General features: G+C 37.9%; 1 protein-coding gene across 2 annotated transcripts in view; it reads left to right on the top strand.

Moving 5' to 3' along the window:
- The window catches only part of Armc1 (armadillo repeat containing 1), a 38,407-nt gene that overhangs the window by 6,037 nt on the left and 6,861 nt on the right, over window positions 1-25,509 (top strand). Inside the window, exons 2-4 of one of the 2 annotated variants that reach the window (XM_069990813.1) lie at window positions 17-237; window positions 9,532-9,623; window positions 20,560-20,749. In XM_069990813.1, the coding sequence (XP_069846914.1) occupies window positions 55-237; window positions 9,532-9,623; window positions 20,560-20,749 (465 nt within the window). In that variant the 5' untranslated portion in view covers window positions 17-54. Of the gene's footprint in view, window positions 1-16; window positions 238-9,531; window positions 9,624-20,559; window positions 20,750-25,509 lie in introns of those variants that run through there. The other variant, XM_069990814.1, reaches the window with a different exon arrangement.

Here is a 25,509-nt window from a genome sequence, read left to right as displayed (position 1 = left end):
AAACTTTTTTTTACAGAACTTAAGAAGATTTTCTTCATGTGCATGACATAGAAGATGAATTCTTCCTCCTCCACCATGAATGAAGAACCTGATGCTCTATCAGTAGTTAACCAGCTACGAGATCTAGCAGCAGATCCATTAAATAGAAGAGCCATTGTCCAGGATCAGGGATGTCTGCCTGGCCTTATTTTATTTATGGACCATCCCAACGCCCCTGTTGTCCACTCGGCTTTGCTTGTGAGTTGCCTTTAGCATTTTCAGCCTCAGTGTTTTAATTTTGCAGTTAAGGAGAATTTGCAGAGGTATTAGATGACATGGTAGAAAATTAAAAGATACTATAGCAAATAACAGTTTGTATTACTATAGGTGTGAAATCAGAACGATAGTATGTATGTAGTCCTTTTACGCAAATGGTAACTTATTTATGGAATGATGTGTTTCAGTTAACAAGGTATCTTTTTTTTAAGTGATGGTCCTGGGACTTGAACTCAGGACCTGGGTATTGTCCCTGAGCTTCTTTTGCTCAAGGCTAAGTGTTCTACTACTTGAACCACAGCACCATTTCCAGCTTTTTTTGAGTTTGTTGGAGGTAAGAGTCTCATGGCCTTTCCTGCCCAGGCTGGCATCAAACCATGTTCCTCAGATTTCAGCCTCCTGAGTGAGCCACCATCAGACTGTTTTTGATTTTGAAGTAGGGATCTGCCTCATAATCCAACTCTTATGATCATATTATGCTCTTGCCTCAGCCTACCTTGGGACTACAGGAACATGCCACTGTGCTTGGTTCATGATCATCAACTTTTTTTTTTTTGGCAGTGTTGGGGCTTGAACTCAAAGCCTTGCATGTTGTAGGAAAGTACTCTACCATTGAGCTATATCTCCAGTCCATCACTTACTAAGAAATTGTGAGAATCATATGGGACTGGTACATACAGACATTCAAAAGAAAAAGACACTTTTTCTGCCCAGTGTTCAGCATTGAAATTAGGGCCTTCTGCATGCTAAGCATGTGTTCTACTAAACTATACTCAACCTCTCAAAGACACTTTTTTTGTTTCATAAGTTCTTTAACATTAAATTTACATGTTTAAAATGTACAATTCAATGGCTTTTTCTCACAGAATTATACAACCTTTACCACAATCAGTTTTAGAACAGTTTTTTTTTGTCAGCCCTGTCCCTGCGATCTTCAGCTCAAGGCTAGCTGTCTACTACTTAAGTCACAGTGCCACTTCCAGTTTTCTGGTGGTTAATTGGAGATAAGAGTCTCATGCCTGGGCTAACTTTGAACCATGATCCTCAGATCTCAGCCTCCTGTGTAGCTAGGATTATAGGTGTGAGCCATCAGTGCCTGGCTAGAACAGTTTTATTTTGTGATAGCATCTTGCTATGTAGCTCTAGCTGGTCTAGAACTTACCATGTAGCTACAAAATTGAGATCCTCTTACTTTGGCCTCCTCTAAATGTTTGAATTAGTCTTGGGTCACCATGCCTACTATAAAACATTTTTATCACTTCAGAAAGAAATAAATTTTTACCTTTTACTCACCAGTCTTCTACTCTCCATCTACATGCAATGCTTAATCTATGTCTGTACATATTTGCCTATTATGGCAAAAATACCTGTAGGACTTTAAAAAATATAAATAAAAATATATAAGTTGTGGTGTTTTAAGTGGTTTCCTTAACTTAGCATAGTGTTTTTAAAGTTTGTCTGTACTTCAGTCTGTAATAATATTTCATTTATTTTTATTTTTATTTTTTGATAGTGCTGGGAATTGAACCAAGAGCTTATACATGCCAGAGAAGCTCTCTACCACTTCAACTCTACCCCCCAACACTATTTTCTTTTTATGAATGAGTAATAAATATTTCATCATATGGGTATGCCACATTTTGTTTATCCATTCATGAGTTGATAGAAATAGGAGTTATTATTTATATTTATTATTATATAAGATGAAAAGGAAAGAAGAAAAATTGACAGCATCAAAATTAATAATGCAAAAAGAATTTTCATATGAGAAATATGGGGGCTAGAGAAAAATATTATAAACAGCACAAGATAATCAGACAAATCCCAAAATGTGACAATTTCTTAAAGACAGATAAAACTGATTCATTGGACAGTAAATGATACTAGAAAGAAGAGCAGGTAGGATGTAGAAGAGGAGAGGTATAATAGTAACTTCTATAGGCATAAGATCCATAAGGGGTATATCAGCCAAATGTAATATGTAGAGCTGACTTGGATCCTGCTTTGAACAAGTCAACCATAATTTTATTTATTTATTACTTATTTTTATTCATTTATTTTTGTGTGTGTTGGTAGTGGGACTTGAACTTAGGTGCTTAAGCTCTCTCTTGGCCTTTTCACTCAGGCTAGTGCACTACCAGTTTAAACTGGTTTGCTACATATTAAGACACTGTCTTACAAAAAAGAAATGAATAGCAATTTTATTTATTGCCTTAAGAACAACTCCACTTTTGAGTTTTTGCTGGTTAATTGAAGGTAACAGTCACACAGACTTTCCTGCTTGGGCTGGTTTCACACAGACTTCCATGCTTGGGCTGGTATTGAACCTTGATCTTCAGATCTCAGTCTCCTGAGTAGGATTACAGGCATATGCCACTAGTGCCTGACTTCCATAAACAGTCTTTTTTTTTTTTAACAGTCGTTAATAAATATAGATTAGAAAATGGGTGATATTAAAGAATCATTACTTTTGTAGGATATTATAATTAAGATAATTTTAAAAAGCTAATGACTTAGGGATATAAGGAAATATTTACAGATATGATGTTTTATTTTCTTAGATTTGCTATAAAATACTCCCTTGTGGTTATAAAACATGAAACAAGATTAGTTGATAATTAAATTATAATTATTAATAATTATTAAACAATATAATTTATTATTGAAGCCGAATGAAGGATAAATGAGGGTTCACACACAATTTCTCTACTTTTATGTATTCTAAAATTGCACAATATAAGTTTAAGAGAAAAATCAATGAAATAGGAAGCTGAGCATGGTGGCAAATATTGTAATCCTAGCTCCTGAGAGGCTGAGGCAGGAGGATTCTGAGTTTAAGCCAGTTTGCTACATAGCAAGATAAGTCTTAAAAAAGTAAATAAATGGAATAGAATTTTTACCCACTGTTCTTAAGAATATGTGAGAAGGGTTGGAGGCATGGCTAGAGCATCGAGTACTGAGTTCGAGTTACAATCGGGAACAAAAAAATCCCACAAATTTTCTATTTTCTTCAAATTCCTTTAGTTTGAGCAAAAATATGCGTTTCCCTTGTTGTGTGCTGGTGTTGGCTCACCTGTAATCCTAGCTACTCAGGAGGATGAGACTTTATCTTCAATTGATGAATAAAAAGCTGGAAGTGGAGATGTGACTCTAGTTGTAAAGTGCCAGCCTTGAACAAAGAAGCTAAGTAAGAGCTCAAAACCCTGAATTCAAACCCCACTAGTGGCACATTGAAAAAATATATATGCTTTGCCTTTTAGAAAATCAAACTACACAAATTTGCTATTTTATCCTCACAGAATGACATTTAGACAGCAAACCTGACATTGATATAAGTGGACTGTAGTAACAAATGCAAAATATGGCATGACTCCTTGTTTGGGTCCTGTTTTAGTAAGAAATGCAATACAAATGAGAAGACAGTGGTTGTGGCTTCTAAACATGGTCTTGGTACTGAAGAAAGATTTTTGAGACAAGGTCTTAATAAATCACCAAGTTTGGCTTTAAACTCACTTCTGCCCCAGTGTCCCATATTTGGCCAGAGTGAGAAGTTTTTAAGGAAAAGAATTTCCTAATTACAGAAAATGGTAAAGCCTGGTGAGGATAGTGAGATTGTTCGTCTGTGTTGAGATACTGCTTAGCTTGGTAGCCATGGATTGATATACATACATAGGACTTGATTATGAAACTACTTTTTCTCCCCCACTTCAGGGCTGCTATAGGCCCTGAGAGCCAAATAGTTGGATTTGTCCAGAGTTGATAATTGGCCAGGTAAGTTGGGTAGAATGACTATACAAAGCAATGAGCATCTTGGCAAATGAGTTGTTAAAATGGTAGGCTGAATAGTAAGGGATGTGATGGGCAGGATTTCTCAATGAGTCTGAAGAAAAGGTGGTGTTTTTTTAACTCCTCTTTATCATTACAGTTGGCTTATTGGTATACCCTTTAGTTTTTATTTTAGTTAAATGGCTGCTTTAGGTTTTATAATAATACAGTTTAACTTATCAATTTGCCTTTAAATAAACCTTGCTTCTTTCATGTGCAGTGTTAGATTCATACAACAGTATATTTCCATTTTTCCCATCTTTTGTGCTATTTTTATTATTCATTATACTTTTACATATACTTATGATACCTACAGTGCATTTTTAAAAACAGCTTATCTTTTAAAGAGATTAACATTTTTGAATGTCTTGTATTTGTTTTTATTTTTACCATTTCTGGCATTCTTCATTCCTTAATATAGATTGCAATATCATTCATTTTCTTTCCTGCCTGAAGAACTTCCATTAACATTTGTTACATAGATTTGCTAGTTGTTTTTCCTCCTGTACTTTAAAAGACGTTGCTGCATTATCTACTGGATTTTATAATTTCTAATAAGAAAGCTGCTACAATTTGTTTTTAGTGGACTTTATTTAAAAAAAAAATACTGTTGGATGCTGGAGGCTCACACCTGTAATCTTAGCTATTCAGGAGGCCAATATCTGAGGATCTTGGTTCTAAGCCAGCCTGGGCAGAAAACTCCGGTGAGACTCTTATCTCCAGTTAACCACTCAAAAACTGGAAGTGGCACTGTGGCTTAAGAGGTAGAGCGCTAACCTTGAGCACAAAGAAGCTCAGAGACAGCGCCCAGGTCCCAAGTTCAAGCTTCACAATTGACCAAAAAAAAATTTTTTTTTGCTAGCATATATTAGTTACATGGTGGGGGTTATTTTATTGTGACATTTCCACTGATGAATACAATATATTCCATCCAATCTCACCCCCTTTATCACTCTCCTTTCCCTCATCACTTTTTAAAACCATGAAATAGGTTTCATTGTTCTATTTGATATATGCAGGCTGTAGGTTTATTTGTATATGTCCATGGATAAGTATGCCCACATATGAGAGACATATGTAATGTCTTGATTTTTTTGTTTGTGCTTGCCTTGTCTTGTTCAATATGATGTCCTCTAGTACCATCCATTTGCCTACAAGTGGCATAATTTCTTTTTTTTTCACTATGATGACCTTTATTATCCATCCATATTTTTGAATACCTATTTTGTACCAAGGCAGCATACTGAACACCAGGGATGTCTTTGGAGTTTATTGCCAATGGAATAATAACAAAGGCTGGAAGCTGGTGACCCATACCTGTAATCCTAGCTGTTCAGGAGGCTAAGATCTGAGCATCAAGGTTTGAAGCCAATTGGAGCAAGAAAGTCCATGAGACCCTTATCTCTTCATGTTAGTGGAATGTAGGTTATTTTCAAATAACAACCCTGATTCCTGAAAGGATCCTTCACGTCCATCCCAGGGGATTACGCAGAGGCAGGCAGGCATAGAAGAAAGATTATTATAAGTTTTATTAGAGGAGCCATATTTTCCCAGAAGAGGAAGCACATGGCTTCTGTCCCTATCCAGGTAGCAGGAGGGTCTCTGGGGGCCTTCTTTTTTGTTGTTGTTGTTAGTCGTGGGGCTTGGACTTTGGTCCTGGGTGCTGTCCCTGTGCTGCTCTTCAGCTCAAGTGCTCTACCACTTGAGCCACAGTGCCACTTGTGGTTTTCTGGTGGTTAATTGGAGAGAAGAGGCTCTCAGACTTTTCTGTCCGGGCTGGCTTTGAACAGCAACCCTCAGATCTCAGCCTCCTGAGAAGCGAGGATTACAGGCGTGAGCCACTCGTGCCCAGACATAATTTCATTTTTTGTGGATGTTTGTATGTGCCAGTATTGGGCCTCATGTTCTGTCTTGACTTTTTAGTTGTGGTTGGCACTCTACCACTTGTGCTGTGCCTCCAGTTCCAGTTTTTTCATTTTTTTCTTTTCTTTGTGGCTGTGTAATATTCGCGTGTGTGTGTGTGTGTGTGTGTGTGTGTGTGTGTGTGTGTGTGTGTGTGTGTGTGTGTGTGTGTGTGTGTGTGTGTGTGTGTGTGTGTGTGTGTGTGTGTGTGTGTGTGTGTGTGTATCTTTATCCATTCCTCTATTTTTGGACACCTTGACTGATTTCATTGTTTGGCTAATATGAACAGAGCTGCAATAAACCTAGATATTCAGGTGTCTTTCTGATTTACTTCTTTGGGATATATGCCCATTAGTGGTATGTTAGTCATAAGCAGGTCTATATTTAGTTTCTTGAGGAAACTCCATATTGATTTCCACAGTGATTATGCTAGTTTACATTCCCACCAACAGTATATAAGGGTTCTTCTTTCTCTGCATCCTCACTGGCTTTTTTTTTTTTTTGTCGTTTGTGGGGCTTGAACTCTGGGCCTGGGCTCTGTCCCTCAGCTCTTCAGCTCAAGGTGAGTGCGCTACCGCTTGAGCCACAGCACCATTTCCAGTTTTCTAGTGGTTTATTGGAGATAAGAGTCTCACAGACTTTACTATCCGTGCTGGCTTTGAACTGTGATCCTCAGATCTCAGCCTCCTGAGTAGCTAGGATTACAGGCATGAGCCACCAGTGCCGGGCTATCACTGGCATTATTTGTTGTTTATTTTCTTGATGGCTGCCATTCTGACTGGAGTGAGATGGAATCTCAATGTGATTTTGATTTTGATTTCCTTTATGGCTAAGGATGGTAAACAATTCTTTATGTGTCTATTAGCCATTTATCTTTCTTCTCTCTATTCAGTTTGTGTTCATTTATTAATTGGATTATTCTTTCACTGTTGAATTCTTTTAGCTCTTTTTATAACCTGGATATTAATCCTTTATCTATTGAATAGCTGGCAAAGATATTCTCCCATTCTGTACATTGTTGCTTGGTTCTGGTAATTGTTTCTTGGCTGTGCAGATGTTTCTTAATTTGATATAGTCCTGTTTGTCAATTTTTCTTCCTTGCTTTGGGTAAATTGGAGTTCTATTCAGAACTCTGTGGAGATCAAATTCAGGGGCCTGATCTTACTAACAAGTCATCTACCACTCAGATAACATGCCCAACACTTGATTTTTTTGAACAAGTCTCATTGTACAGCTCATGTTTTTCTTGATTTTCAGATGAGGGCCAGGAAAGCCTCCCCACTTTTGTTCTTCTTACCTCTACCTTGTGAGTGCTAGGATTGCAGATATATGCCACCATGCATAGCCATGCCTGGTAATTCTTCTTTTTGTCAGTTTTGGGGCTTGAACTCAGTGCCTTGTGCTCTTGTGTCATGGTCAGCACTTGAGCCATGCCTCCATGTCAGCTTTTTGCTAGTTATTTTGAGGTCAAAGTCTGGTCATTTGTCTGCCCACGTTGGCTGGCTTTCATCTGCTCACCTTCCTGAGTAATTATAACCTGGTAATTTCTAATCAGATGCCAGACATGGAACATTTTATTGTTTTGGGTTTAAAATGTTTTGTTGTTGTTGTTGTTGTTTTTATAAATGCTTTTGAGATTTGGGCCAGTTTTATTTTTTTAAGACATTCTTGGGCTTTGTTAAGGTGGATCCAAAGCAGCTTTTATATCTGCACTGCTAAGATGAAGCTCTTCTACGGGTTCTCCTGGATGTCTGTTGTGTAGTTAGGTCTTTGTACTTCTGGTTGATAACATTCCAACTATTCTGGCCATTCCCACATTTTCATTAGCACCTGGAAGTTGTGCAATGGGGTACAGTAATATTTCCTTCCACGCATATACAATGATAATAGTCACCCCCTCTGTTAATACTCCTACTCCTTATCTTCATTCTTTCCCCTCCCTTTTATGAAAGCAATTTTGTAACTTTTTGTCTTCTAATAATGGGTTTGAACTTAAGGCCTTGTATTTGCTAGGCAGGTGCTCTTCCACTAGCCCCTTTTGCATTGATTATTTTCAAAATAGAGTCTCATTTTATGCCCAGCCTGGAATGTTTTGGTTTCTTTGCTTTGCTTTTTTTTTTGGTTTGTGTTGGCTCAAACCCATTATTCCTCAATCTTTGCCTCCTTCACAGCTATGAATACAGGCTTGAGCCACTGATCTCAGTTTGCAGTTTTGTTTTTTAAATGAGTGTCCTTATGATCTTTTCATATATGCATCCAATATATTTTGATCCTGTTCTAGCATTCCTCCTGATTTCCCTGCTTTCAGGTAGTTTTATATCCTAGCCATGTGACCTTTTACCCTAGACATGTTCAGATCCTTCCCCTTTGTTACTCTGCAAATTTTAGCCACTCCAAACTCTTCAGAAGTCATCTCTACCCCCTTTACTCAGGAATACCCCTAGGCTTCATTTGGGTCTTCCTACCATGCTGCAGTCTGAAAACTGCCTCTAGTGCAAGAAGAGAGGAGGAATTTTAGGACTCACCTCATCTTCTCTCTTCTCTCAAGGATTATAGTCTTCCTCACGACCTGAGTCTGAAAACAGATATTTATTATATTTTTGTCCTGTCTGCTAGGTTTTTTAAATGTAGCTAGGCAATTTCCAAAGCAGGTAAACTTTTATTGGAATGAAATGAAAGTTACAGCAGAAGTAACCACAGGAAGGAAAAGGAGTTATTGGGTTTGTGACTTCATATATGTCCAGTTTGTGATTTCATAGTTGGTGCATTTTAGTAAAGACCATACAGTTTGAAATTGAAAGGCAAAAAATCAGTGGAAATGAGAAAGGTGAGTGGACTAAGATGACAAGAGTTTGGATAATGTAGACCACAGAGATATTCCCCTGAAAGTCAAGTACCAAAGTCAAGTAATTACATAGAAGGTCTATAGATAATGACAATGTTTAGATGTAAAAAGGAGCAGCTAAGTAAGATTCCTAAAGAAGCAGCACATGAGGGATTTGTAAAAATGTACTTCAGAAAAGTTACACTCATAAAATAGAAAATTTCCAGTTTTTCTTTGTTTAATTAAAGACATATTTGAAAAGTAAATTATAGTAAAACTAGAATCACTTTATTTCATAAAGCTATTGTATGTCTTGTCCCCTTCAGTAGTTTTATTAATGTTTAAAATGTATTTTGTGAGGCAGTGGCTTTTGAAATAAGTCGTTGGGGATTAATAAGTAAAATATACTTGGTCAAATGGTAAAAATAAACCAGAACAACTTAGCTTTGACGTCCTAGATAAGATACAGACTACTTTCAAAGAACAAACTAGGTAACTGTAGCTTGAAGGGTCCTTTCTCCCCGTAGATAGTGTTTTGATTATCACATTTAAAGAACAGTTTCCAAATACTTAAAACTATTTGATTAAAAAATAAAAGTGCTCACACCTGTAATCCTAGCTACTCGGGAGGCCCATTTCTTTTTTTCTCTTGCAGTAAGTTAGTGGCAGTTATATTTTTGATCGATGCAGATATGTGCATTAATCTGTTTATGTTTTTGCTGTAGGCTCTTCGATACTTGGCAGAGTGTCGTGCAAACAGAGAAAAGATGAAGGGAGAACTGGGTATGATGTTAAGCTTACAAAATGTTATACAGAAGTAAGTACAACATGAAGTGTTCCCTAATGCAGTGAATTTTGTTAAATGTAAACTGTTGATAGCAGTTTACCAAAATTTAGTTCTGTTAGTTTTTAATTTTCAAATTTGGTTTTGAAGGTTTTAATTTTAATAAAGAATATCATGTCCATACCATGAGGTAGTTTACAACATAATATTGATACTGATCCAAAACCTGATTCTAACATTGCATAATCTTGATATTTACAAGCCAAGACATAGTTTTATTGACCTGGTACAGCAACAGAGCATCCAAATACAATGAGATACTTTTTTGGGGGGAGGAGGGGGGGAGGGTCCAGTCGTGGGGCCTGAACTTTGGGCCTGGGCGCTGTCCCTCAGCTTTTCAGCTCAAGGCTAGCACTCTACCACTTGAGCCACAGCGCCACTTCTGGCTTTTTTCTTTTTGCTTATGTGGTGCTTAGGAATTGAACCCAGAGCCTCAGGCATGCAAGGCAAGCACTCTACCACTCAGCCACCTTCCCAGCCCTACAATGAGAAATTTTTAATGATTACTTTAGTTTGAGGCCAGTCTCAGCAGAAAAACTTGAAAGACTTTGTCTTGAAAATAACTAGCAAAAAAAAAATGGGGTGAAAACATGGCTCAAGTAGTGGAGTATCAGCCTAGAAAGCACAAAAATCCTGAGTTCAAACTCCAGTATGAAGAAAGAAAGAAAGAAAGAAAGAAAGAAAGAAAGAAAGAAAGAAAGAAAGAAAGAAAGAAAGAAAGAAAGAAAGAAAGACAGACAGACAGACAGACAGACAGACAGAAAGAAAGAAAGAAAGAAAAAGAAAGAAAAAAAGAAAAGAAAAGAAAATTTAAGTTTTCAGGAAACCTTGTAATGAGGTTCATGAAAATCTTACCATCTCACCAAAAGTAATCTGAGCTAATGAGTATCTAAGGTTACAGGCATGAACCACTGGTGCCTGGCTCAAAAGTAACTTTTAATTACCGTGATCTTGATCAAAGTTCTTTCGAACCCAGGATGAAGTAACAAAATATGTTGTACCATGCAGTAATTCTACAGTTTAATAAATGTGATGTCATCTATGTTGTCCTGCTAGCAAATCAATTTCTATACACTTTATAAAACTTCATATAATATAGAATTTTCTCTTTTTTTTAAAAAAAGAAGAAGTACAATGTTTGCCAACACTTTAAATAAAATCAAAACATTTTCCAAGGACTATTGTTAATATCAATGATTATCCATAACTATCATCGTATTTTGGGGTGTATAACCGATAGTAGCCTATTTTTTATTAGAATTATATTCTCTTTATTTTTACACATTAGATTGAAGTAATAATTTGATTAACAGTTTTCATCTATTTCTCGCTTTTGGGTACCTTTCCTAATTGAACAAACAGAATATCTATTCTTTAGATATAATTTTGCATTTTAGCATTTGTGTTACCAGATTCAGATGACTTATACATCATCATTCTAATTTAACTAGTTTATGAACTAATTGGCATCCCATTCTTAATGTAGTCACCTTGCAAATTATAATACAAGAGATTTATTTAATATTTCATAGTTGTTTATTTAATGATTATCCTGTGACAACCAGTTAGAAGCAGTCAGATTGGCATCTTGCTAGTCTTATCAAGTTAGGGGGAGATTAGTTCTGATCTCATGCAACTAAGGAAGTATTGTACCAGTCTGGGTCTGCTGGCTCATGCCTATAATCCTAGCTACTCTGGAGGCTGAGCTCTGAGGATCATAATTTGAAGCCAGCCTGGGCAGATGAGCCTTGGAACTCATCTCCAATTAACCACCAGAAAACTGGAAGTGGAGCTGTGGCTCAAAGTGGTACAGTACTAGCCTTGAGCAGAAAAATGGTCAGGGACAGCATCTAGGCCCCAGTTGAGCCCCATGACTCCTCCCTCTCCTTTCTCTCCCCCCACCCCCTGCAAAAAAAAAATAAATAAATAAAAGAAGGATATTCCCTAGCTCTAGGAAGATTTAGGGAACAATGAAAATCTTATGGATACGTGCTATCTTACTAACTAAAAGAGAGCTTTTACTTCCTCTCAGGTGAGAGAGAGACTACTGTAGTAATAATATCAATAATTCAACCATAAACTAAATATTTAAATAAATGTAAGACATGATTGGAAGCCTTAGCTACCTCCTCATTAGAGTTACAGAGCAACAGAACTTGAGTTCTTAGGGATAAAGTAGGAGTTTAACAGTAGTTAAAAATGCAAGTATTAAAAAGTAAATAATGTAGCTAGTGGCTCATGCCTATAATTCTAGCTATTTGGTTCAAAGGCAGCCTGGGCAATAAAGTCCATGAGACTATTAAACTCCAATTAACAACTAGAAAACTGGAAGTGACACTCTGGGTTAAAGTGGTAGAGCCCCTAGCCTTGAGCGAAAATACTCAGAGACTGCACCCAAGTCCTGAATTTAAGCCTCACTGACCAAAGAAAAGAAAAAAGTAAATAAGGGACATGGTGAGAAAAGGAGGTAGAAAAATAGGAAGAGAGTAACGATGGTATAGGAAGTAGTATCAGAGCACACTATGTTTATGGAGAAATACAGAAGAGTTTGGGAAACAAAAACAATATGAACCAGAAGTGTAGATATAAGCTGTGCTCTGTTCCAACTGTCTGGTGTTCTCCAGTCTTTAGTCCTTAGAGATCCAGCAGTGTTTTCCTAAGTTTAATACTGAGTTGCTCTGAGCAGCAGCCTGCAGAACATCTCTAGGTATAGACTGGACATCTAAGTTGGCTTCTGTCGGGTGAAGCTAATAGGTGGTTATGATCCTTAGTGCTCAGGAGTGAAGCAGGTAGTGTTTTTTTTGTTGTTGTTGTTGTTTGTTTGTTTGTTTTGTAATTCCGCAGTTTTTCTGGTGGGCAGGTACTCCTTGCTCTGCCAGTGAGGCTGTCTTGGATGAGTATTGTGAACAGCCCAGCCAGCATGTTTCTTAACTAGCAGTTTTTCCTAGAGACAGGGAAATGTCTCCATGGGTGGGTCTGCATCTGGATGGCATCAGGCAGCTTCAGAAGGTGGAGCAGATGGAACTTCTGTCCCTAACCTGAGCTTTTTCTATTTGGATGGGCCCTTTCTGTGATGGCAGCTGTCAGTGTGGGGCTCCTTTCAGGTGGGCTGCTTCCAGCAAGTAGTGGCTAAGCCTTTCTTCAGTCATATATATACCTCCTCTACTTAGGAGCTCCGTGTCTGAGAAGCGGTCTAAATTCCCACTGATTTTCTGGATCCACAGTGAGTCTCGGTGGACATTGGGAGAGCAATGGAGGTAGAAAGGAAAAGCAAAACAAATAAACCAGCAAGAAGTAGTGTGTTCTCCCAGCTGGCGGCTTGTGTATATGTCCTCATCCACCCAGTGTGTGAATCAAGATGTATAGGAGCTCCTGTTATAGCCTCATTGCTGAGCAAATCTGCCATCTTGTATTTTATTTATGCAGAGTGCCTCCTGCACACCAGAGCAGTCTTTCTCACCAAATCTCTCTGCTGGATTTAAGGCTTATGGAGGTATGGGCTTATTTACACTTGGAAATGTGGGTCTCTCACCAGGGTACTTGTCCTACCTGTTTTCCCTTTCCCTTCTAAGTTATGTCAAATTAGATGCAGAGGTTTTTTGTTTTTTTACTTTTTTCCCCACTGCTTTTCTCTGGTTCCTTTGCTTCTCTTTGCTCTTTAGCTGCCCTGCCATATCTTTTCAGAACATGGTCTCTCCCAAGTTTTCTGACTTTTTCTCACTCACTAAGTCAAAATTGTGGATTTTGTGGTTGTTGTTGTTGGCCTGTCATGGGGGTTGAACTCAGGGCCTGGGTGCTTTCCCTTAGCTCTTCCGCTCAAGGTCAGTGCTCTAACACTTTGAGCCACAGCACCACTTTCAGTTTTCTGGTGATTAATTGGAGATAAGAGTCACAGACTTTTCTGCCAGGGTGGCTTTGAACCAGGATCCTTAGATCTCAGGCTCCTAAGTTGCTAGGATTACAGGCATGAGCCACTGGTACCCTACTAGATGCTTTTAAAAAGAAAAAAATTAAAAATCACCATCAGACTTTGTTTAATCTTTTTTTTCTTAGTTACATATTTTGAAAAATAAAAATATAGAAATTTGAAGTTTGATTTCAGGAACTACCTGGATATTTTTACCTTATGTTGTTTTATACATAGGTTTCAGAAACATTTTTTGAAGTTTTATTAGTTTCTTAAATCCAAAGCACAATAATATAATTCAAATTGAATTTAAGGCTTAGAGTCAGAATTAAATTGGTAAATACAGTCTGGGCATTGGCAGGTCACCTATTGAGATCCAGAGGATTGAGGTTTAAAGCCATACCCTGGCAGAAAAGTCTGTGAGGCTCCATTTCCAAAGTAACCAGTAAAATCAGAGATGGAGTCACAGTTTGAGTGGTGTGTGTGTCTGAGATTGTGTCTGAGGTTTGAGGCCAGGTCATATACCTTCTACCTTCTGAGCTTTATGCTTTGAAACTCCAGTATATAAAAGATTCTTTGTAATTTTTTTGTGTGTATGCTGGTCCTAGGGCTTGAACTCAGGGCCTGGATGCTGTCCCTGAGCTTTTGTACACAGAGCTAGTACTCTACTCCTTGAGTTACTTCTGGTGGTTAATTGGAGATGAGTATTACACACTTTCCTGTCTGAGCTGGCTTTGAATTACAAACCTCTGATCTCAGCCTCCTGAATAGCAAAGATTACAGGTATAAGCCACTGGTACCCAGCTCTTAGTAACTTAAAATTTTTTTTTGAGTTGCAACTGTCTGTTTAATACTACTATACTATATTCTTTTCTAAGAACAATCTCATAATTTAAAGAATGATAGGAATTAGGTATTTGGGACATTTTGTGGCAGAAGTGAATTTAAATCATCCAGATATGATGTTCATACCTTTTATTATAGTTGTTTCACCTTGGTATATACAAATTGTTTTTTATATGTAATTAGAAAATAGAAATTCTTATTACCTCCAATACACATATCAATAATTGTTTCTAAAGTCATTTGTAAAGGTACACACACCTTAGACCTTTGTAATAATGACTAATCTTTTATAGACAAAGCCAGTGTTGAAAATGCAATTCCAGAAAAAGTTGTGCCTAGAACAGGATAAACAGGTACAAGGAACTCACGTGCTTTACCAAACAGACAGAAAGCAAAATGGATTTTATATTGTGGGACTATGCAGATAGACAAAATACTATCCTTCTTCCCAGATATCTTGCATAAATAACAAAATATTTAGATATCTTATGAATATCTAGATATCTTACCTAAATAACAAAACAGCATTCATGTCAATAGAATGAACTTGTTAGAAAACTGTTCACTGATTTTTTTCTTCATTCTTTATCTTCTCTGTAGTGCTTTTAATCCTTCTGTAGATCTTGAGGTTTTCTGTTCAGAATATTTTTAAATTTTTATTGAGATTAAGTGATTACATAAATTTAATGTCACAAACACATTTTAACCTTCACAAGGCAATTTGTCATTATAATGGTCTATTATGTTTGTGAATTCTATGAGCTTTGAGAATATTTTTATGAAAATCTTGACATTCGTTCTACATATTTACTGGAATTCCAAAAAGACAACTCTTTACATATGTTTGAGTTATCATTCAATTTTTGGCCCATTGTTGGGAAATCTGAGATTTCTGGTTTCCTCTTGGGCACATCATTTAGGAACGAAGTGGCTACTCAGCTCCTTTATTAGGATCCTCTCGACAATGCTTCTTAAAATTCTAGGTTCTTCCTTTACTAGTACTGGGGCTTGAATTCAAGGCCTTTGACCTTCCTTTGGCCTTTTTGCATGACTGGTACTTCTTGAGCCACATCTCCAGCGCACTTTTTATTTTTGACAGCTGCTTGCAGTTTAATTTCTGCCTGGTGCAAGGCACGATTAAGAGGTCTGGACAGCCTGGTGTAGCCAGGAGGGGGTGTCTCTCTCAGCTTTATTGCTGGTGTCTGCAGCGGGGAGTGGTGGGCAGGGCTCTGACACCTTGGAAGCCTGAGCGGGTAGCACCAGGTCAGGATGGGGGCCCAGCGCTGGTGTGGCCGGGCAGGCAGCCGGCTGCTCGCATGGCTTCGGGAGCCAGGCCGGAGGCCGGGGCTGGCTGCGGCAGTGGCTCGGGAGGTTCGGACAGCGTGGATGTCCTGAAGGAAAGCTGGCCCACCGGTGCCCAGGGTCCGCTTGAGGAGAGCCGGGACGGCCTCTCCGGGGCGCCGTGCACTTGCGCCGGAGCTGTTGCTGGGTGCGGAGCCCAGGCCGCGCTGGTAGCCGTGGGTGGCCACGAGCGAGCCCCGCCGGAGAGGACGGCGGCCACCCGGCCGGGGGCCAGGGGACCTGGGCGGCCACCCCGCGTGCCCTCCGCCTGCGGTTACGGATGGTGGATGGCGGGGCCTGGAATGCCGGGCCGCGGAACCATCTTCCAGCGCCAGACAGCGGCGCTGTGGAGGCTCCAGCACACTTTTTTGCTGGTTTTTGGAAACCCTGTGTGATCCTCCAGATCTCAGATCTCTGCCTTCTGACAAGCTGGTTTCACAGGCATGAGCCGCTGAATGCCTAGCTAAAATCTTACCATTTTAAGAACAGAGGAATTAAACATCTTTAACGACTTTTGGGGGGAGGAGGGGAGAGCGGTTGCTCGAGGGGCTTGAACCCTGGGCCTGGTCGCCCACCCTCAGCTCTTAAGCTCAAGGCGACCGCTCTACCACTTGAGCCACAGCGCCACTTCCGGTTTTCTGGTGGTTTATTGGAGATAAGAGTCTCGCGGACTTTCCTGCCCGCCCCCCTCCGCCTCTCCCCGCTTTGATTTGCCATCCTCAGATCTCAGCCGCCTGGGTAGCTAGGATTACAGGAGTGGGTTACCAGCACCAGGCTCTTTAACGATTCTTTCAGAGTTAAAAGCATTTAGAAATGTATGTTATGCTTTAGGAAAGTGATACAAGCGTGAAACTGGAATTTTTGAATATGCTAATGGAGTATTGTTTGATGTAACTGGTTTTACTAGTCTTCAGTAGACAAACAAGTGTGACTATGGTTTTGTTGTATATTCCTTTTGTTTTGCTTTTGTTTTTTGTGTTCTAGTCCTAGGTCTTGAACTCAGGGTCTAAGTACTGTCCATGAGCTTTTTTTTGCTTAACGCTAGGACTCTACCACAGCTCCATTTCCATCTTTTTGGTGATTAATTGGAGATAAGGGTTTCATTTATTTTTCTGCTTAGGCTAGCTTGGAACTGAGCTCCTTATATCTCAGCCTTCTGAGTAGCTAGGATTATAGGTGTGAGTCACCCACTCCAGGCTTTTGCTGTCTATTCTTAACTTTCTTAGTAAAATAGTATGAGCAGCATCTGAAGGGGTACATCCAGTCACAACAATGCATGTTCCCTCTTTGCAAATTGTTAAATGGCTGTTTTTCTTTCCTCTTTCTGTTGCTGCTCTTATGGAAATCAATGGAATTAAGCCCCAAAGCTGCATTTTTACATATTGAATTAAGCTCCTCCCTGGAATATCCAGAATGACTCTAGTTCTGTACTACTTTTGGAAATTTGAGTGAATAGTTCTTTTGGTTTTGCAGCCCTAGGGATTGAACCTAGAGCAAGTATTCTTGCAGTGAGCAGCACCCTCAGCCTGATGGAGTTTTTGTTTTCTTTCGTCACCATTCTCCTCTTTCTCTTTCCTCCAAAAAAGCTAAGTTCCTTTGTAGAGCCTCTTTTCAGAAAGGGTGCTAAAGAAATGGTTACTCACAGGCATGAGAATAATGAGAAAAGGAGAAGCTAGTTTAAGGAAACTGCTAGCAGAAGCACCTTCCCTCCGCGCCCCCCCCCCCTTTTCTTTGTTAAATTATTTGGACCAGTATGGTAGTTATTAGTCACATGTGCCACTTTAAATGAATTAAAATTAGGTTAAAGGTCAGTTTCATGGTTGAAATCTTAGTACAAAAAAAAAAAAGTTGGTTCTCTCAGTTATACTAGCTGTATTCTTAAACATTCAGTAGTCCTGTGCCTAGAACCAAGATTTCCACTGTCAGAAAGTTCTAATGGACAATGTTTTTCTGAAACTTCTGAGTTTTTATTTCATGAATTTTTTCTTTCTTTTTTTTTTTTTTGGAGTCTGGTCTTGGGGCCTGAACTCTGGGCCCGGGCGCTGTCCCTCAGCTCTTCAGCTCAAGGCTAGCGCTCTACCACTTGAGCCACAGCGCCACTTCCAGCTTTTTTCTTTTTTGCTTATGTGGTGCTGAGGAATCAAACCCAGGGTCTCAGGCATGCAAGGCAAGCGCTCTACAACTGAGCCACCTTCCCAGCCCCTGTTTCATGAAATTTTTAACAGATTTTATTGTCAAATGTAGATCTATTTGTTTCTTAACCGCTTAAAATTTGTAAAGTAATACTATTACTAGCAGTTTCTACTTTACTGGCTGTTTTCAACAGTGGGTAAACAGTGGTATGTCTACTTTGCAGATCTGTAATTTGAATTAAAAGACAACTTTTGTTTCAGTGCTAAGAATTGAATCTAGGACCTTACAGTGCTAAGGATTGAATCTAGGGCTTTATGTAGGCAAACATTTCTATCACTGAGCTACATCCTCTTCTCTCCAAATCAACTTTAAGAACAATTTAAACTATGTGTATAGTTGATAAAAGGTAATTTGGGTGGGAGCAAAAATCTCACTGACTTAGAAAAAAGTTTTACTTTCATTTTTCATTTAATAGGAAAATTTAAATCTGATTCATAAATGAACTAGTTTAACAAAAAGCATATAAAAAGATATGACTTGATGATGGAATACTTGCCTAGAGTACACAAGGTCCTGGATTTAATCCCTAGCACTGCAATTAATTATCAGTGAATAAACATGACAAAAAGAAAACATTTACAAAGTTTTGAAATAGCATGTTATAGAAAAAAATAGGTGAGGATCATTAATTGCCTCTTTTATTATGTGGTGGGATGATAAAAACATGGAAAAACTATTGATGCTAGAAAAGGGAAACAAATATACTGTTTTTCTTTTTATGGTACCAGTCCTGGTGGGTTGAACTCAGGACCTGGGTGCTGTTCCTGAGCATTTTTTTTTTTTTTTTTGCTCAAGGTTAGCACTATCGCTTGAGCCACAGCTTTACTTCTGACTTTTTTGGTGCTTAATTGGAGATGAGATTCATGGACTTTTCTGCCCAGGCTAGTTACTAGCCTCCTTTGTAGCTAGGCTTTGTTGTTCCTTTTCTTTTTCTCTTTTATATTCTCATACCCTTTATGTCTGGGCTAATAATTAAAGTGTCTGAGCACCATGGTGACTTTTTCAATATACTGTGAAGCAGCTATTATAAAGAGATGTGATAACTTAAAAAAAATCATTTTTCTGATAGCTTCCTACAACCTAGGGCTAAAATCACCTAGAGTAATTTACCTGTGTGATTAAAAACAGCTCAGAACACCATCTTGTATAATATCTTGTGTGTCTTCACTGGACATGTTCTAGTTATATAGAGCTTTAATTCATTCAGTATCATTCAGTAAATGAACAGTTTATAAAAAATTTTATTAAAGTTACAAAGAAAATATTCTTAAGGCATTTATACACATAATACAGACATAGTAGAGGGGAAGAGAGAAATGAGGGGCAGGTTTGTAGAAAATAGGGTAGTCAAGGAAAGATTTCAGAAGTAGAAGTAAGAAGCGATTCTGGCTGAGGAAAGGTGTGAACAAAGTTTAAGTTTGAGAAATATTCCAGAAAATAGAACAAAGAAAAAAATATAAAAAATTCATTATCTTTCTAGGAGATAGCCAAGTGTCATTGTCAATTTACCTGGAGAATTATAGTATAAAGGACAAACAAAGCAGATGTAGTCAGATCAGTGGGATGGTTTTTTTTTTGTTTTTTTTTTTTTGGGTCCGGTTGTGGGGCCTGAACTCTGGGCCTGGGCGCTGTCCCTCAGCTCTTCAGCTCAAGGCTAGCGCTCTACCACTTGAGCCGCAGCGCCACTTCCGGCTTTTTTCTTTTTGCTTATGTGGTGCTAGGGAATCGAACCCAGGGCCTCATGCATTGCAAGGCAAGCGCTCTACCACTGAGCCACCTTCCCAGCCCAGTGGGATGGTTTTTTAAGGCCTTGTTAGAAGGTTTGTACTTAATCATATATAAGCGAAATGAAGATTTTCTTGCAGCTGTGTATATTTACTGTTTAATTAATGAAACTGATTAATAAGAATCATTAGATCTGTGCTATTTAGTATAATAGCTACTCACCGCTTGTGGCTGTTAAAATTAAATAAAATTGATTTTTTTAGTTGTACTAGCCACATATTAAGTGCTGAATAGTGAGACAACAGTGCAGCTGTACACTCTGTCAATCACTGAGAAGGATCTATTGGAATCAGCAGTAGATGTTGATATAACAAACTGTGTAGTAGGACTTAAAGTTTAAGAATGCAGAAGTTCTGTTTATGATTTATTATTATGTATACTTTTATGAGAGGCAAAATATAAAATAAGAAATAAAATTAGTTTGAATATAATAAATATAGTTAGCATATTCAAAATTTTAATCAATTGATTTGTCTTTTGAATTTTTAGCTAATGTGTTTTTGGGAGTAAGGCAACCTTCAGATGGAGAGTTAACTATTAGTAATAATCCATTAACATGCCATAAGCTGATCTTGTCAGTTGATTCCCTGTTGTGATTTTGATTAAATGTGCTTTTGTACTACTATAGTAATAGATTTTGAATCTCAATGGAACATGTTTAAAGAGAAATTAGAAGACTGGTATAGACTAGATGCTTTTTTAACAATCATTATTCTAAAATTTGTTGATAATTTTGAAATGGGTATCAGGATAAAGGAAACAATGCTCCTCAAAATTGATAAATAAAATGACAATTAATAGAAGTGACTAATTTATAATTTTATGTCTCTTTTCAAGGACTACAACTCCAGGAGAAACAAAACTCCTGGCCTCTGAAATCTATGACATTCTTCAGTCCTCCAACATGGCAGATGGTGATAGTTTTAATGAAATGAATTCTCGTCGAAGGAAAGCTCAGTTTTTTCTGGGAACTACAAACAAACGTGCCAAAACAGTGGTTTTGCATATAGATGGTCTTGATGATACGGTAAGACTTACAAACGTGTGGTTCATGAAATAGAGAAATTCTAGCTTTTTTTTTTTTTTTTATTCGTGTCCCTTTCTAACAGTCTTAGGAAAAAGTCCCAGTATCAGTATTTTATTTTATTATTTATTTTTTCCAGTTCTGGGGCTTGAACTCAGGGTCTGGGTACTGTCTCTGAACTGCTTTTGCTTAAGGCTAGCATTCTACCACTTGAGCCACAATGTCATTTCTGGCTTCTTCTGTTTATGTGGTACTGAGGAATTGAATCCAGGGTTTCATATGTGCTAGGCAAGCTCCGCTATCACTAAGCCACATTCCCAGCCTGTCAGTATTTTATACTGATAACCAGGGTCACTTTGTGCTCAAGGGTTCATTTAATTAGATGATATACAATTTTAAATGTTTGTAACTCATAATTGAGCTCCAGAATATTTGAAGCCAATTATATAAACTAATGCAAAGAGAAACAGACAAATTTACTTTAGAGCTAGAAGTTTCAACACCATTTTCTTAATAGAAGTTTATAAAATATCAGTAAATGGTGTAAAGGGTCAAATAATGCCATCCATCAACTTAACCTTATTTGATATTTATGGAATATCTTACCCCAAAACAGAATAATAGTCTTCCATTTACATGCTCAGTGAATGTTTCCTGGTTTAAACCTTGTTATGAGCTATAAAATAAATCTTAATATATGGATTTAAAAGGAACTAGAAATCATTATGTTTAGCAAAGTAAGCCAGATTCAGAAATACAAACTATGTTCTCTCTCATATATAGAATCTTAAAAAAGATAAAAGGGCAGGAATATGGGAGCAGGCACAGGCTCTCAGTTCAAACCCCAATACTAGCTGGGTGCTGGTGGCTCATGTCTATAATCCTAGTTACTCTGCAGGCTGAGATCTAAGGATTTTGGCTTGAAGTTAGCCTGGGCAGGAAAGTTCGTGAGACTCTTATCTTCAATAAACTTACAAAAATAAAGAAGTGGAACTGTGGCTTAAGTGGCAATAAACTTACAAAAATAAAGAAGTGGAACTGTGGCTTAAGTGGCAGAGCACTAGCCTTAGAGCAAAAATGCTCAGGGACAGTGTATAGGCCCTGGGTTCAGAATCAGCACACACAAATCTCAACAACAACAACAAACAACAACAACAACAACAACAACAGTACTGCCTAAAGAAAAAGTTTCAAAGGGATAAGTGTGAGTAATTTAGTATAAATATGATGATAAGTACCTTATGTACATGTATGAAATACACCCATTATTGTGTATATGGTATGTATACACTAACGTAAAAGGATTAAAAGGATAGAGACTATATAAATTCAAAATAATAAAAGTATCTGAAAAAATCTCTACAAAATTTGGGAGATTAACATGTCTAAAATTCCATGGTTCACTGAATAAATCAAGATAATTAGAAATGAATATATATCAAAATTTGTAGTATAGTTGAAACAGTATTTCACTAATACCAAATGCTCAAATATTTATATAAAGAAGGAAAAAAGGTATAAGGTCAGTAACTTAAGCTTCTACTTTACACTTGGAAAAGAAAAGCATATTAAAGCCAAAAGAAGAAAAGAAACAACAACAAGAAACCCCAAATCAGTGAAATGTATATAGAGAAAAGTCAAGGAAATTGAAAGGTGGTCTTATACATGATTAAATAAAATTGATACACCTCTGGCTGAACTGATGAGAAAATAGAAGATACACACTAATAATGTCAAATATGAGAGAAGACACCAGGGTAAACCCTATAGATGCTGAAAGAATCATATGTAAACATTTTAAATAACTTTAAGCCAATAATTTTGACAATGAAAATAGAAAGGCCCTTATTAACAAACCTTACTTAGAAAAAGTTGACTAGCTGTGTTTTTTTTTTTTTTTTTTTTTACAAAAACTAAATTTATTGTTTGAAAACCTTCCTTCACACAAAGAAAACTTTAGGCCCACATTATTTTACTGTTGAATTAGCTTTGTTTTTTAATTTTTGAGGCAGGTTGGTTTTTATTGTTCAGCCCATGCTGGCCTTGATCTCAGTCATTCTGCCTCCTCCACCTGATATGGGGATTAAGTGTACACCACCATTCCCAACCTCTTCACTGGTGAATTCTACAAACAATTTAAGAACACTTACATAAAATCTTTCAGAATATTATATAACTTTAGCAGTTGTTCTCCATAACTTGTAATTTTTTCTGTGCTCATTCTACTTTATCTGCTTTTCATATTAGTAATTTCAGTTTCCTTTTGATTAGTGTCTGTCTTTCTTCACTTTGTGTTTCTATTTCAAGTGGATTTCTTCCAGGCCTCACATGTTTGGGATTTGCTTTGTTGTCCAATCTGATATTCTCCACTTGTACAATTGGAGGACCGGCCTCTCCGCTGGAACTGCGGACCTTTTAGGAATTAGGAAAGCATTGCCCTAACCTGCAGCACTACTGAGCGAGGACTTCTTGGGGCAAAGGAACTGGAAATGGTCACAGATCCTCCAGAGGCCCCACTGCAAGGCCTGATGTTGGGAAATTATCTTTTCATGCCTGTGGTAAACCCCTGGGTGTGGTCTTCCACTGAAGACATAGCCTGTTGTTTCCTACAAGATGGTGCTCACCCTGCGTTGCAGGCCCCATGCACGTCAGGAGTGGCTCTGCAGGCACACAAGAGTGTGGGCCACAGGCTCCACCTTCCTGTCTTTGGCATTAATGCCACTAGAACCCTACCTGAGTCCTGTGCGTCTGGCCACAGATGGGCCATATTTACTCAGGAGAGTGCTCTTCATAGTGGAAATAGTTCAGTGTGAGGAAAAATAAAAATAGCAATGGCTTCATATTAAAAACAAAACAAAAAATCTTAATTGCTTTCTATTTGTCCTGTCCTGTTTTTTTTCTTTTCCTTAGACTAATTGGATGTTTTTATATTATTCCTCTTTTTGTTGTTGTTGTTCTTAGTATATATTTTTTATTGTAAAGATACTGTAAGAGGGGTTATAATTACATGAGCAAGGTAATGAGTCCATTTCCTATTGAGTACTGTTATACCCTCCTTTATTTTTCCCCTACCATCCCTTTCCTTCCCACCTTTTTTTCTATTTTTTTGGTCCCAGTCCTGGCTTGAAATTAAGTTCCTGGGTGCTGCTCCTGAGCTTTTGTTCTCCAGGCTAATGTTCTACCACTTGAGTACAGCTCCACTTCCAATTTTTTGGTGGCTAGACATAGCAGTCTCAGGGACTTTTCTTCCTGAGCTGGTTTTGAACTTCATTCCTTAGATCTCAGCCTTCTGAGTAGCTTGGATTATAGGTATGAGTCACCAGTGCATGGCTATTATTCCATTTTATCTTCTTTGTTGATTTATTAGCTGCAGTCCTCATTCTTTCATTTAGGCTTTTGTTTAGTGTTTATTTTCTAGATCTTTGATTTAATAAAGTCTAGCTTCAACTAATATTTCATGTAGTATGAAGTACTTAAATTTCTTCTCTTTCTGCTGTTATTGTACATGTTATAGACCTCCCAACATTGTTTATTATTTTTGCTTTAAGCATTCTGTCTCCTTTTAGAACATAAAAGTATTTTTTATCTACCCACATATTTACCACTTCATTATGTCCTTTTACGTTGACCTGGATTTTCATTGTATACTCCTTCTACCTGAAAGACTTCTTTTAACCTATTATAGTATATACACTTGTATCTCTGTTGGTAATAGAGATAGATTCCTTTTTAAATTTGAGATAGAACTTAGTTGCCATTTTATTTATTTTTGCAGTGCTGAGGGATTGAACCCAGGACCTTGCACATGCAGACAAACCCTGAGTTTGAATTATACTCCCAGCTCCAATTCATCTTTTTTTTCAGTCAGTGCAATTTGATCTCAGGGCCTTCAGCTTACTAAGCAGGCCCTTTATCACCCGAGACATGTTCCTATAACCATTGGCCATTTTTGTGTATGTGTATATACCAGTACTGGGGCTCAGACTCAGAGTCTGGGTACTGTTCCTTGCTCAAGTCTGTCACTTGAGCCACAGCTCCACTTCCAACTTTTTGGTAGTTAATTGGAGTCTCCTGGATGTTCCTTCCCCTAGCTAGCTTTGTATCTCCAAAGAAATAGCTTATCTTTTCAATGATAAACTTAAATTTTTTGAAATTTGTTTTGAAATAGGGCCTCCACTGTATAGCCTTGATCTTTTCTTGAGTTGCTCTCTCTCTTTTCTTTCTCTCTCCCCCCCTCCCCCTTTCCCCATCTCTCCCCCACCCTCCCCCCTCCCTGTCTCCCTCTCGCTCTCTTCTTTTTGCTTTGGGTTTGAACTCAAGGTCTTGGAATATGTCTTGGTTTTTTTTGCACAAAGCTGTGCTCTCCCTCTTAAGTCATCACCTCCACTTGAGAGATAAACTTTTGATATCACTGTTTCTTTTTCTGTTTTTCATGTTCTATCTGCTTCTCCCAATTCCTGCTTCTTCCTCACTTTGAGTTTAGTTTGCTTTATTTGCTTCCTTCTTAGAATGTAATGTTAGGTTTTTTTTAGTTTAATTTGCTTCTTTTTCTTAGAAAGTTAGGTTATTGATTTGGGATTTCCACTGGGTCCAACCACCATGACTAGCAAAAGCAAAATAAAACAAACCTCACACTTTTAGTAATACTGTGCTTTCATATATTGTTCACTGTCTTCTGCCTTTGTTTTGTTTCTCCTCAGAATTCTGCTTCAGAGCTTTTTCAAGGTTTCAGGTTTTTACATTCAGGTCCTTGAGCTGGGCAC

This window comes from Dipodomys merriami, unplaced genomic scaffold (genome assembly GCF_024711535.1).
Source record: "Dipodomys merriami isolate MVZ:Mamm:240054 unplaced genomic scaffold, mDipMer1.0.p SCAF_4, whole genome shotgun sequence".
In the NCBI taxonomy this organism is placed as follows: Eukaryota; Metazoa; Chordata; class Mammalia; order Rodentia; family Heteromyidae; genus Dipodomys; species Dipodomys merriami.
Note: the sequence above shows the minus strand (reverse complement) of the source record. Positions and strands in the feature narration are given on the sequence as shown.